The sequence below is a fragment of the Alligator mississippiensis genome, chromosome 11, assembly GCF_030867095.1.
Source record: "Alligator mississippiensis isolate rAllMis1 chromosome 11, rAllMis1, whole genome shotgun sequence".
Lineage (NCBI taxonomy): Eukaryota > Metazoa > Chordata > Crocodylia > Alligatoridae > Alligator > Alligator mississippiensis.
The window spans coordinates 13,017,755-13,032,764 of record NC_081834.1 but is presented as its reverse complement, the minus strand read 5'-3'; the positions used below and the strand labels follow the sequence as shown (position 1 = coordinate 13,032,764).

At 43.7% G+C, this 15,010-nt stretch overlaps 1 protein-coding gene across 1 annotated transcript in view; it reads right to left on the bottom strand.

Annotated features, from left to right (window-relative positions):
- Positions 1-15,010, bottom strand: part of AGBL1 (AGBL carboxypeptidase 1) — a 393,910-nt gene that overhangs the window by 305,690 nt on the left and 73,210 nt on the right. The window contains exons 15-16 of the mRNA XM_019477387.2: positions 6,178-6,322; positions 587-740 (exon numbers count right to left, since the gene is read on the bottom strand). Of these exons, the coding sequence (XP_019332932.2) occupies positions 587-740; positions 6,178-6,322 (299 nt within the window). The remainder of the gene's footprint in view (positions 1-586; positions 741-6,177; positions 6,323-15,010) is intronic.

Sequence of the window (15,010 nt, the reverse complement as noted above, 5' to 3'; positions counted from 1 at the left end):
ATCCCAAAAAGTCCTCAAAGCCATTTCACAGTTCATAAATCTTGCACTGGAATTGTTTTATCTCCATTTCCACGGTGGGTTAACGTTATGGTGAAACACAATAAATATACCTACTAGTATGCATGAAATAAAGCAGTCATTTTCCAAGTATTGGGACTAATGGTGAGGAAGAAAACTGTGTCTGGGGGAATCTACCAAGGGCATTCAAGGAGACAGAAAGGAATTACAAGAGAGAGAATTTGGCCAGGCAATATTGTTTACTCCTACATCTGGGAAAAACATTGATTTTGCAGTTTGTGGGTGATCTTGAAAAAAAATTAATTAATTCTGATTCAGAATGAAAACAAGCATTTTTTAAGTTGTACATGAACTGAGCAGTCAAAAATGGTTTCTGGTTGACTGAAATGTTTGATGTTGAGCCTTTCTTGGAAATAGCATGAAAAGAAATTCTGAAACAAAAAATGGTGTCAAGCCAATAATGAGAGACATTTCATTGTTCAAATAAGTTATAATGGGCCATCATATGTTTTTTCAGAATTTTTGTAACTTTTTCCAAAACGGTTTTATGTTGCACTTGAATACTTACGGAACTGCTCCAAGTCGTTACGACTTTTAGACTCTGGCATGGCTGTGATGGTGAGCAGAGGACATGGGTTTCCTCCCAGAGTCTGGCACAGTGTTTGCTGCCTATAGAAGACTTTCTTGGGATTCCTGGTTTCTGCCAGCATGTCAAGATGGGCCTGAGCAAGAAACGAGGAAGCACATTTATGAGTTTAAAAGCTAATTTTATTTCCATCATGTTTAAAAGCTAATTTTATTTCTGTCATGGTAGGCATAATGCACCCATCATCCTGGCATGTGGATGCTAATTCCCTCTATTAATACTCATCCCACTATCCTCTTCAGATTCTTCTGTCAAACAGGACCATCTCCCTTCATACCACACACACCTTCACAAGCAACTCAGCTTGCTTTGCAGGGTAACTGAGGGTGCACCATCACTGTCCTCAGACGCAGGGCTCTTGCTCACATGTTAGCTTACTTGTACTGGTGTGTCTCTTAATATAAAGTATTTCCTTGCATGCATAGGGTGCAAGGGACAGCAATCTGCGCCTCCTTTTTTCTAAGGGTTGTACAGTGGCACATGAAAAAAAAAAAAAAAGAGCTATAAATGCATTGAGGATTCTCTGGACTTTGCCTGGATGCCACCCTCAAATTCATGAGCAGCTCTTCATAGCTGGTCAAAAAGGTCTTATGAATGTTGTCAATAAAAAATTGAAAAATTAAAGTTCTAAGGGGTTTTATTTGAGCCCTGAAACACAGATTGTTATTTTCTACTAAAGTTTACAGCCATCATTTTTTATCACTCAAGGTATTTAAACAGAAATCCAATATTTTTGCGGGATTTTTTTAAAAGAGCCTGAAAAAGTGTTGTTTTAGAAGCGACTCTGCTTGCCACTTGAGAGGCAGACCCACTCACCAGATACCCACTGTAGTGACTGGACAGTGCCGTCCCCGCGACTCTGTTCAGGATTTTAAACAGAATTGTTGATTTGTGGTTTCAATTGTGTTCACTAGTTCAAGTGATACTGCAGTGCACGTGGCACTGCAAAATTTGCAGTATACTAGTCTCCATTAGATGTCCGTTGCAAATACCTGAGTAGGTTCATAACAATAGGACATTTGTTTCACTGGAAGCTCGGCTAAAACTCCTGAACACAGTTCACCAAGCAACCCTCAGATGGTAACAGCTTTCTGTAGTCACTAGCCAGGGCGACATTTCAACTAATAATCAAGAAATAAGACTGTTAAACCCGTTACCAATCCCTGAAGGCATCTGTTCTTTCCACTCCAGTCCTCTAGTGTACACCTGAACAACTATAACTGGACAGGACACTCACAACTATCTACTTCATAAACCAACACGTATTCCACTACAGAGAGTGATAGACCATGATGTCATACAATCTCTTTCATCAATTTAGCAGGCTCCCTTTTAAAGAGAGGTGGGGTTTTTGCCCCACTACTCCTGTAGAAAGGTTATTCCCAAACCTGTTTGCTCTAGTTAGGAATGTTCTTCTAATTTCCAACCTAATTTTTTTCTAAAACATTTTATATCTATTTATTCTTGTACCAATACTGTCCATCATCTTAAATAATTCTTTTTTCCGCCCCTCCTGATACTCAATGCTTTTAGAGTTAGCAGTCAGATCCTATATCAGCTTTGCTAGCAAATAAGTCAACCCCTACTATGCTCTTCTTATTTGCTAGGCTCTGTGCCCTATTATTCAACTTTATAGCCCTTTTCTACCTATTCCAGTTTCAGCTCATCTTTCTGAACTACAGGTGACTAGAACCGTACTGAGTATTCCAGCTGTGGTCTTACCCATGCCCTTGTATAATATCAGTAATATTGCCTATTGAAAATGTCTCTTCCCGATGCATCCCAGACTCACATTTGCCATTTTTGTGGCTAGTACAGCAGCCCATGAAAACATTTGGCATTTACATTTTTAAAAAATGCTCTTTGAAAAATATATCCAATTACTAATGGCCAAAAGACAATGCTTCTACCTCAAGTGAAGTTGCTTGATGTGTTTGTATGTGAGCTATAAATATGTCTGCAGTTATTAAATAGATAGGGTATTAGAAATGTTTCCAAATGACTAACTCCAGATGGAAGTTTATCATCTTCCCGAGTGAACTATATAGTTAATTGAGCCCCTGGGTTGCTAATCGCATTTAATTTATTACTGAGCCAGAGGAAAATACATAGTTTCCCATGGACAAATGTGTTAAAAGGAAACATTCTGGCCCAGAAATATGGGTTAGAATTTGTTCACAATACACCTTACAGTAATGGGAAAAACATGCAAGTCCCATCACTCAAATTATTTTTAATTAATTGGTCAAATCTGCTTTTAAGAAACTATTGGAGAGAACAATCCTGCTTAGATGGTCATGTCTGACTACTGACCCATCAGGTCTTTCCAGTCTCTCATTCTCATTCACCAGCTTTTTGAAGTTCTCACTCAGCTTTAATTAATTCAGTTTTGGCAAAGGCAACATTTGCATTGATATCAATGATTATTTCTTCCTTGAGTAAGTAGTGAAGTGGACTGGGTTCTTGGAGATTTGGTCTTGACAGTAAGAATAACCTATTTTCATCTCCACTTAATGTATTTAGGAGCAGGAGAGATATTCAAGAAATGCCCACAGCATATACAGTCACAAAGCCTCACATGCCTATGTTCCAGAAAAAGAAAGATATAAATATTTATTAAAATAACAAACAGGTATTATGCCATCATAATAAAGCATCAAGTAGGCTTCCTTCATTCTCAGAGTCCTCTCCACTTCTCTAGCTTGTAGTATACACTTCTCTTTGCAATAATTGTTTAAATATGCGCCAGGTTCAACTTCTGAAACTCTCTCTGTGCCTCACATTGACTGAAAGATTTCTGGACCTAGTGCAAGATGGACTTGCAAGCGTGTTTTGAATATGCTTGACCAGCACTATTTCAAATACTGAATGCAGATTTTGTGAAGTGCACCAATACATTGGTCCATATCGTATCAGCACTGATAAAAGGAAAATTAACATTAATCGGCAATCAGCTTTTTTGGCCGATGTGGCCGATAATATCACAGATAAATGTGCAGGTGCACAACCGCAACATGCACACAGCCAGGAGTACAGCCTGGCACCTTGGAGAGCAGCATCCGGCCAGTAAGAAGTCTGTGGGAGGGAAGGGACATGGGGGAGATAAGGGATGTAGGAGGGGTGGGCAGATCAAGGCTCCCACAATGAGGGAGGGAGTGGGACAGGGGCAAGTTCTTCCCAGCTGAGGTGGGGCAAAGCATGGGATGGAGTCATGGGCAGCTTGTCTGGGGTATGGGGGGTGCAACTTGGGGGTGGCTCCCACTGCTGTGCACACCCCAGGGGAGGCATATGCCCCCTAGATTTGTGCACCGAGCAAGCTGCCACTGTGGCCTTGGGGCTGGGGACTGCAGAGGGCTCTTCCCAGTGCAAGGGGCAGGGTCGGGGCTGTGGTCAGGTAGGTGCAGGCAGGGCGGGTGGCAGCAGCAGCATTGGGACGGAGGTACAGGGGGGCTATGGCAAATGTTGAGGTAACTGTAGCCTACCTCATAACCCCTGCTCTCAGCGCTGCCACCACCACCCTGCCCCAGCCCACCCTGAATGCAGCCCTGGACCAGACCCCCCACCTGGAAGAGCCCACAGCAGCAGCTTGCCCTCACCCTGCACACAAATCTGGAGGGCACATGCCCCCCTGCCTTCCCCGGGGTGTGTACAGCAAAGGAAGCTGACCCCCCCAACCACTCTGTGCCCCCTGGATGAGCCACCCATGGCTCCATCCTGTACTCCACCCCAGCTGGGCAGCACCTGTCCCTGCCCCAGCCCCACTCCCTCCTTCACCCTGGGGGCCTGGATCTGTCCCCCCTCACACTCCATCCCTCCCCCATGCCTCTTCCCATCCCCCACAGACTTCCCAGCTGGATGATGCTTTCCAAGCTATTGGACTGTTGGGCTGCATATTGCAATCGAATCGGTATTGGCCAATATGGCTGTTGACCGTCGGTATCAGCCAAAAATTGGCCATCGGTATCAGCCAAAAACATCTTTATCAGTGCACCTGTAATCTGTAGATGGAAGTGAAGCATTTAAGAGGCGGTTGTGGTTGAAATGGAAATGAACCTAATACAGAGCATGTAGGCATGCTAGGCAAACACATACAGCTCCATGGCTGGGACTACATTAGAAAGGACATTTCATTTTCTTTGAAATCACCCATTAAGAATGGGTGATTTACCCATTCTTGGGTGATTTCTCCATTCTTGAGAAGGGCAATATGGTGTTATCAGAAAAGTTTGAGCTTTAGAAGTAGAGTGGGACCCAAATCCACCCACTCATCCATTTATCGCCCATAGCAAAAGAGCAAAGTAAAGGTGATTAATGGCAAAGATTACTAATTAGGCTGAGAAAAGGGGCAGAGGCAGCCCAGACTCCCTGCATCACTGCTTCTGGTGAGTTTTCTTTCTCAGTCTTAATAGATTCACCACTTCTCTCCTCTATTCTTCACCCTTTTAATACTGCACCCATCTGTTTGGGAATGTGGCTTGCATTCATTTCCCCCATAACCACCCAATGTCATTCACCAGCTGGCCAATGAATGGCTATAGGAAGCCACAGAAGTTAATCTTTCCTCCTCAGGCTGACGAACATTAGCCTTCCTTTTAACACAGCTGTCAGGCATTACAGCTCTATGCCCGAGGTTTATATTTTGTAGTGCATATATTAGCAGTACAGCCTAATGGGGTCACCCATTCCTACTGCAATTCTGACTGGTGCAGAGCAAACATCTGAAGCAGGCCTTGCACTTCAGTACTGCAGGGTACAGCTCCACAGGCAGTGAGTCACCAGGCACATCTACACATTCCTTCATGTGCTGTAATTACAGTGCATTAATTTTAGTACCTGTAATAACAAGTACTAACTTAATGTGCTATAATCAGCACTACTGCCCATTAGCGCAGATGAATGCTTTTTGTTTGACACTTAATGCCCACTGGACTAATCTACTGTGCATTAGCATGTTTTTTGCCAGCCACACAAATGCGCAGTAGAATTAGTCTAGTCTAGTGGGCATTAACCATCTCGTGTAAATATGCCCACTATAGCAGTTCAGGATTAACCACAGGAGGGAAGAAATCAGCCTCTTCCTGCAACCTGCCATAAGCATTAAGAGCAGCCCACACTGAGGATGGGGACCAAGGAGCAGAGTGTGAATGGAGACATTTGGTTTAGTTTGGTTTGTCTGGTGAAGTGCCCTGAGATGCAAGACGACCCAGCACATTGGTGTAGGTAAATGTGCTGCCATGCTAGTCAGCACAGAATATATTGAAGGAATAAAGTAAAACTATAAATCAGTTGCCAGCACCAGTTTCAATAACAAAAAGTTCAGTCTTAGAGTCTCATAAGCACATATAAATATCTCATGTCAGGGATTGTTCCTATAGACAGGGCCAAAAGAAAGAAAGAAAGAAAGGAAGAAAAATAGAGCATTATGAAAAAGACCTAGCATTCAATCAAAACTGGAGACTACCTGTGCCACATCAAGAGCTACACCCATCCCATTATGAATACATCAGCCTTACCATCAGTGCTGAGTAGGTGTAGGGATAATGGTAAGCCAGGTAGCAGACATCATCTTTGTGAGGGAATGTAACACTGAAGGAAAGTGTGTAGTAAGATTTCCCTTGCGTGGTGCCTGCGGCTGCTGCACGCCGGCGGTAATGGTTTCTGGAGGAAGAGACAAGAACAGGCTGCTGTCACTTTTGTGTCTTCATGCAGTCATGCAAGAACTGAGCCACCAAAAAATGTTCCTTTTGGAGGAAGGCTTGACTATCTGCTGCCACTGAGCTCCAAGCTCAGCCATCCACTGCACAAACTCTAAGTCAAATTCAGGTGTAATCAGTCTGATTCCAGAAACAGACCGAATGCACCACACCATCCAGTGCCTCTGGCCATTTTACAGCACACAGCAATACACAAGTCAGGCCCCAGTACAAAAGCGAGAGGATCTAGTGTGCAAGCAGAGATGGAGAAGCAGGCATTTCAGTGATGGTGAGTGCCAGTGGGTAGGTCTAGACTCAAGCATGCAACTTGGGATCCAGGCTCGGTGGTCAGAGAGGGCCAAAAAGCAGTAAGTCAAGGTGCATAGCAACAAGTCAAGTTCTGGGCATAGCTGTTCTTTGCCAGTCATTAGGCTGCCAGTCTGGGCTGCCTCATCAGAAGGTAAGAGCTCATGCAGTTTGGGGAGGTGTGGCTGGGGATGGAAGAGGCTGTTTAATGCCATAGCTACATGATAAACTTAGTCCCCAGTGGTAGTGCCCTCAAGCATGCTGCACACCCCTGGGCAGGCTGCCTACTCAACTGCAAGCAGTGTAGCCATTGCTTCAGGAGGGATGACTGTCACTGTCACTCATCCCTCTCTCTAGCGACCCAGAGAGATAACAACACCACTTCTGGTTCAGAAGACGGAGACAGTAAGTTTATTATGTGGATTAGGTTTAAGAGTCCCTGACAAAATTAGAAGGAGCAGAAAATGTTAGAGCCCAAGTCATGTAAGGAAGTAGGCATCAAGGCCCTGTCATGGGGAAGCGGAATAGGAGCTGTATTCTACAAAAGAACAGGCAAACAGTGAGGTGCATGGAAGTCAGCGAGGCAGTCTGGATGCCATCAAAGGCAAAGCCTCTGATTAGAGACGAGGGAAGATGGGAATGGGAGGATCCCCCCAGTAGAGAAGTGGAACCGACCTTGTGCAGATTTGCAACTCCAGGGCTGACCCTGTGATCCCTACTGGATCTCTCCCCTTTAATAACTTGAAACACCCCTCTTCTCTAGAAGCCCACAAATCTTAAGGCAGATCTTAGCCTTTTCAGGAAACCTCTCTTGCAGGGATTCATGCTAATGAAGAGAGGGCTTCTGGATGAGCAGGAACATTTTCCTTCAGCAGAGATGAAGAGCCAATTCATGTACTTTAGGGAGAAGTATCACAGCAAATTGCACCCAGAAGTACATTTCAAACAATATTTTTCCCACACTGCACCAATTATGCTGTTGCCGAACCTTCTGATTCTGAAGGACTGCGAGCTTCTTTTTTTTTTGACAAATGTTATCATCAGCATTGCATTAAAATGCAAAATACAGAAGGAAACCAAAAGATGCAATTTCAGCTCCTGAAATTTACAATACTAGTTTATTTTTCTGTTGTTGTTTTTATTCAAGGGGTTGAAGAGAGAAGATAATTATTCCTGTCAAATCCTCCAGAATAATCAGCTCTTCTTCATAAGAAATATGCGGCACAATAGCACATTTCTTTGCATGTGAATTTAGTATTTACGCACTTGTGAGGTGAATGGCAGTGGTTAAAGCAAGGAATAGTACAGGCAGCCTCTTGCCTCAATGGCAAATTAAAAAGCCCGTGATTTAATGTTCAGCTGAGTCTACCCTCTAAATGTCTCTGCTATTTGCAAACAAAACAAATTAAATTGAATGACTGCATTTGGTTTATATCAATATATATCTTAAGTAATATTAAAGATGAGTTCATGGAAATGTATAATCTATATGGATATAATTTTAATATATATAATTGATCTTAACAGTACTTTGTATACATACTGACTTCAGTGGGGCCAGAATGTCACCCATCCTTATTTTTAATTGAGGCATGAACTTTTATTTCCAGTGGCCCTAGATAACCACTGGGTTCGTGAACCAAATGCATAGTCTACATAGCAAGGACTCATCTCTCCTGTCCTCTATTTTGTTTGATATCATAATGGCAGTCATGGTGACCTCAATCTCAAAACGGTGGCAGAGGTCCTAAGATTTTCTGAGACAGTCCAAAAACATCTCCAAAGAACTGAAGGGTGAACTCATAGGTACGAAGTGAAATGGGTCTGAGAGGCAAGCTGCTCACTTCTCTTCCATATATTTTTACCCATCCATTTCCAGCACGAACTTCTACCGTCTCCCTTGGCTCTACCAATGCAAAGTAATCGTGACCTAACCACCCCTTTCAAATCAAACCACCACAGAGCTTCGACACTATTGCAAGTCTGCAATGCAGCACTCCTGCGTTTGGGCTCCTCAAACACTCAGCTCTCCCACTCCACCTCAGTCCTCACCTCCACCTCCCTCCCCCCTCTGCTATTCCCATAAAGAAACTTCTCAGAGCAGATTTCTGAAATGCCCTCCTTCAAATCACTTCAAGACTCAGCCTCATCCCTGATGACTACAACAAGCTACATGATGATAGTCAGAATTTCACTTGGAGCCTCCTGGGGTTTCATTATTTTTCACTTATTCCTAAAGAGGCAAACCTATATGTGTAGCCAGCTTAAATAACCGTATGGTGCTATTACCAATGTTCTTGTCTCTCCACACACCATTGTGTAAATGTTCTTTTCTCAGCTGCTATGTTCTTTCCCCATTCAGTTTGTAAATTTGATGGGGCTGTGAATCTTTCACAGTACAGTTGTGTAGCACCTTTCACAATAAGGGCTCAATCCTGGCTGAAGTGCCTAAGTGCTGCTGCAGTACAGGCAATAGATAATAAACCCACTGACCTCTGACAATAAGTGATGTGATGCTGGGATGTTTAGTATGAATATATTTTCACCTCTGAGTTGTCTGGACTCAAGGGGCAGAAAAAGATCATACATTCAGTGACTGCAACATCTGGTCTCCACTCCTTAATTTATGCTTCCTTTTCAAAATATTCCCAAAGTTTTGCATGCTTTCCAGAAGCTAATAAACTGGTTGTTAGAAAGAATATACAAAACCAAATGGTGGCTTTTATCAGCATGCAGGCTACATCTATTGTGCCTTTGAGTCGTTTTATAATAGTCAAATCATAAAGCTTGCTGCTCTCCTTCAAACATATTGTCCAGGCAGTTTATTTCTAACACAGCAGCTACAGAAAATTAATTAATAGAAATAATAATACTTATCATTTACTGTGTACAGCACTTTTCATGTTCAAAGACCCTTTGCAAACATTATTTAATTAAACCTCACAACCTCGTTATCTGTTCATGTTATTTAGGAACTTAGGAGGTAGATAAATATAATTACCCACATTTTACAGATGGGGAAACTGAGATACAGATAAGTGAAACAACTTGCCTAACACCACAGGGTGTGCCAGGAGAGGAGCTGGACTGAAACTCAGGAATTCAAAGACTTCAAGCCATACAGCAGTACTGTTATCCACCTCTGACATTCAAGCAGCCAGAAAACATCTTTGGTTTTGGGAGGAGTGAGGAACGGAGCAGTGTGGGATATCAGCCTAGCCTACGCTGGCAGGGGAAATTTCAGGTGTCTCGAACCACAAGGCCCAGTAGAAATGAATACTAAGCTATTTACCATTTTTCTACACAGACTTTCAATGAGAACCCTATTGGTGCTCATACATTTCATCCGTATTTGAATCTGGACTATCCTGGTTGTACTTCCCTGCAAGCCCTGTTCCTGCATCTCCAGTGCTTGTGAGGGTATGTGACACCAACTGTTTTAGCAATGTAGGAAAAAGAGGGTGTCTCAGTCTACATATGGGCAGGCAGCCGTCGCTCCTCTGGATCCTGGTGTACACATAAGAGGTCTAGTCAGATGTCTGATGAATCCTGCCAAGACCTTCAACGTGTAGGCCTAGGCAAGAGTATGGAGGAGCGGAGGCTGCCCAAGACCTACCATCCCTCCTTCAGACCACCGAGACGGGGTTGTGGTTGGAGGACCCAACTGAGAATCCAAAGGCCAGACTGCGTCCAGATGTTCAGGGCCTCGATGGTTGCAGCTTCTGCCAGAGAGCAACAAATAAGAACTGCTGCTGACTGCCTAATGCCTCATCGAGGGTGCACTTCTGTTAGGGTGATGTCCCTTAGCCTTTCTCCAATCAAGGTATACCCACAAAGCATTGTGGGCTAGGGTTTTGAGGCACCCTATAGTTGCCTTACTTGGGAGGTAGCAACATTGTGGTTTTTTATAGGAGCTACCCTGCCACGAGTAGGTGATAATCTGGAAAGGTGGTAATGAAAAGCACAGCCACAAAACCTAAGACTGCAAGATGGGTATACCCATTCGGCCCTGCCTAGCCTGCCAAGGCAACTTTTTTTTTTCTTTGAGTTTGAATCCCATTGAAAGCAGCAATTCCATCAACTGACTCAAAAGGGATGGTTTTTATTACCAAGATAGCAGTAGGGCCTATGCCCACGCTATCCTGTAGGATGCCTATACACGAGCACCAAGGGTGCTCCAATGCGCTGGAATTCCAGCGTGTCAGAGCAGACTCGGTTAACCAAGTCTGCAAGAGCCTGGTGATTGCTGCGCTCCAGCTGCCTCCTGGGTCTCATGTATCAGCTTAAAAATGGCGGTGGGGGTGCTTGAACTAAAGCGCGTGTAATGAGGATGCTTATACAGGAGATGTGGCAGTGCTTTAATTAGAGTGGCTCTTGGAGCCGCTCTAATTGAAGCGCCGCCCCCCCACTCCTCCCCTCCCCACAACCTTCAGAGCACATCTAAAAGTGCCTGTAGAGACTACCCTTAGGGCTAAAGGGAAGATGTGATTTCAGGTCATATTTAACCATTTGCTTCTCTCCTGGAAACCAATAAGGAGGCCACGTAATGCCAAAAGCAATGGTTATTTTTATAATGTGAACACATGGCCTTACAAAGAGAGGTGAAATCCGTATTCTCCTGCCACATATGCTACCAACCTACCATCTAGGCTTCGGTAATCGGTAATGACTAATGTGTAGTGAACTCTGTAGGATTCCAACTGGTGACCTACAAACAAAAGGTTTGTTATCCCACTACCACCCTCAGCCAGGAAACTTGGGGTTAGAAAATGAGTTCAGAATGAACTGTTGAACTGAATGTACAAACACTGTCTCGCCAACTCAATATGTTACCATTGTTCTTTAAATAATATGCTGGAAAGGAATATTATTTTGTGCATATTATAAACACCTGCCAACACAGCAAGTGAATTAGATAATCTTATAATAACAATAACTCTGTTTATCATGGGTGTATCCTGTCACTTCCCAGGGAGGCAATAAAATAGATCAGTATTGTCACCAAGATTCCTTCTGACAGCAGCATTGCTAATATTCTCCATAACATAAAATCTCTCTCATGAGATATATGGGAAAGGTACATGATGGCAGAGCTGTGTTATGACATTCATCTTCATGAGTGAGCTATTCCATCTCCTCTCACCAGTGAAGATGAATGTCAGGAGAGATCAGCCAATGTGTATTACACAGACATCTTGTATATGTGCCTTCCCCTCCCACTGTCCTTCAGCTCCGAGGCTGCTTTAGATCAGAGATGGGGAGCTTGAGGGACTATGGGATCCAGGGTAGGTGGGTGGGTTACCTCCTCTGAGTTTCCCCGTATTTATGAATATCCAACCTCCGTTCAAAAGTCTGGAATCGCAGGCAGGGAGATTTGGATGCACTTCCTGCCACCATGAACATAACTCTGGGACTAAGGGATGATGTGGGGTCCCTGCACCAAAACACACTAAACAGGCTGTCTCACTTGCACTCCCTCTTCAACCAGCCTGGGGATGCCCACAATTGCTCCAGACATGGTTGTGTGACTTGCAGTCTGCCACACTACAAGCGTCTATGCCTGGGGGCTCTTCTGATATCAGTGAAAGAAGAAGAATGAGTGGGAAAGAGAGTGTACATGGCTGTACATATGTGAACCTAGAAAGAACAGAAGGTGAAAGAGATGATAGGCAGATCTCTTGCAAATATATATTGACATGTCATTTAAAGTACATATGTAAAACAACACATACTCCAGAACAATACATTGCTCTCTTATTGTCTTGATAAGATTCTGGTCTAAAATATGATTAGGAACTTAACTGCACACCCTTGGCTTAATCTTACCAGTCAGCTGCTATTTAATTACTCCACAATTGCTGCCTTGTTAATGACATTAGGGGCTATTATTACTGTAATCAGCACATAAGCATTGCATAACCTGCATCTGTTGGTACCTATGCTATCTCACACGCAGGAGGCCATGCCACAAAATCCAAAGGCAGCAGGCATGCAAGGGCCAGCTATCTGTCTGTAGCTCTTAAGCTTTGAAGGGAGCAATCTCAGAGGCAGAAGAGGTTAGATAGAAGAAGATCAGTGCAGAATGTTATTAGGGGAAAGCAAGATGGGTATGCAAGCCCTTACTGAGAAGGCATCTGTTAGAAAGGAGATAACCTGACCCTAACCCCTAACCCCCTCCCAAAAAGATTTATTTATTTCAGTTAGGTTTGTTGCTTTTATTGTTTCTTTCTCCTGCCAAGAACTGATTTTGGGGCTGTGTGTTTCTCCTGAAAGGGGGTAACTTTCATAGCTGTAACCACAGTGATACTTGGTGGGACGGATGACGGTGCTGCTTTTGCTACTGACAACAGTCACTTTTAAGCCTCTATCTATGCCAGAAGTTTGAACCCCAACGAAAACACAAGGTTCTTTCATGAGGTTTTTCAAACAGCATCCAAACTATGCAATCACAGAAGGAAGAGATTGCTATATGCTGTGACATAGGAAATGCCTTTTAGTAGTTGAGTTGGTATGCTGAGACCATCACCTCTCATGCTAACTGGCATTATCTCACTGTTAGCTTGTATGCCCTATATCTGTATCCACACTTTGCTCTTGCCTTATTATTATAAAATACCTAGGGCAAGGCACCATATTTTTGTCCTATGTTTGTACAATGTTTTGCTTAGTGTGGTCCTGGGGATCCTGTGTCCTATGGTAAAGCAAATATAATCATAAACATCACCACCACCATTATGGAGGAATATGTGGTGAATGACCTATTTGGTTAGGAAAATCAAAGATCTCAAATGTTGGAAAGACTCAGGCAATCTATGCCATGCTCCCCTGCTCTCAGGCCAATAAAAATCAGGATAAAACCATTTAATTTAGCTAAAAACACTGAACTCCCTAGATACAATTTACATAAGATTTAATCATGTTGTGTTATTGATTCACTTCCATTCTGATCTATAGCATTTTATATTGTTCCTGTCTTGGGATTCCCATACAGTTCGATTGATATACCTACTTTCTGGCGTGCAATACTCAAAGTTATTTCATTCTTAGACAACCCTAAATTAGCTACTCTTCAGTGAACCCCAATTTAGACCTTGACATTCCTTCAATTTACCTTAACTTTGTCCCACACATCCCCTAGCTCTGCCAATGCCCATCACCTTCTGGTCCATGTCACTCCAGTTATTCCAGCCATCAATGTCCCTTCAAGCCCTATCTCTCAATTGACAATTAAGTGCTGTTGATTACTTTCTGGAAGCAGTGGGAAACCTGTAGCAGGCCTCTCTCTGAACTTACAAAGTCCTAAGCCTTGTGCTTCTTTCCTTGACAGTGATGACCACTCACGAAATATAGGTGAGCCAGAGGTGCCTATTTTGCACCTGTAAAATAAGATTGCTGGACTCAAGTGTCCTTTACAAGGCACAGTCATCACTGAATGCTTGTTAAAGGTGGGGCTTGATCTGATGCTTTTCAGAGTCTGTAAAGTGCTGCAGAAACGGTCCAAGAAACCTAGATAAAGTGGGAACAGCCATGGAATGACAGGCAGGTCCTACCACAGAACGCCCTCAGACACTACTGCCAGGCAGAGAGCAGAGACAGCTCTAGCTACAACAGCACTATTTAAAATCTGTCCCAATTATTTTTTGGTGCCGAGGCAAGGCACAAAGGCAGCGATATAGTTCCAGGAAGCACCGTCTGCAGCAGACGTCTGCCACTTGGGGGGCAGAACACCAAGTTCACAGCTAAGTTGAGTGATGGTCCTTCCAACTCAAGAGGCCTTTGCAGTGTTGCTCTGGGATCATTTCCATATATCATCCTAGGCTGTACCTAGAAGAGCTGATTTTCCTCTGATGTCAACACAGCACCAGGTGGTTACTGGCTACATCAAGCCGCATTTGAGTTAATTTTAATATACAGGGCCAAGCTTAAACTCTTGCTGATATCAGTTGGGACTAGTAGTTGCTCAGGCCAAGACTGAACTTGGCCTACATGATGCATAAATTTCAGGAGAAACCCTGGCACAGACGGGAAGAGCAGAGCAGGGCACTGCTCCAGAACACCCAAGTGAAACCACCTAAAAATCACAGCTCACCCTTTGGTGAGACATGGGTGACTCAGTCTCTTGGGAAACCCTCTCTCTGCTGCATTCAGCTGCCGCACATTGTTTTGGAGGACTAATGATACAAGTCGGGGATGAAAGAGAAAAACTGGCAGGTCTTCTATTCCATCTCTCCAGTAATTGGACTGGGGCTCCACTGCACCCATAGAAGCCATGGGTACCACACCTGTGCACTTCTGGGTGCACCTGAACAGGGCTTCAGGGTGGCCCCATTTTGTCTACACCCCCCCC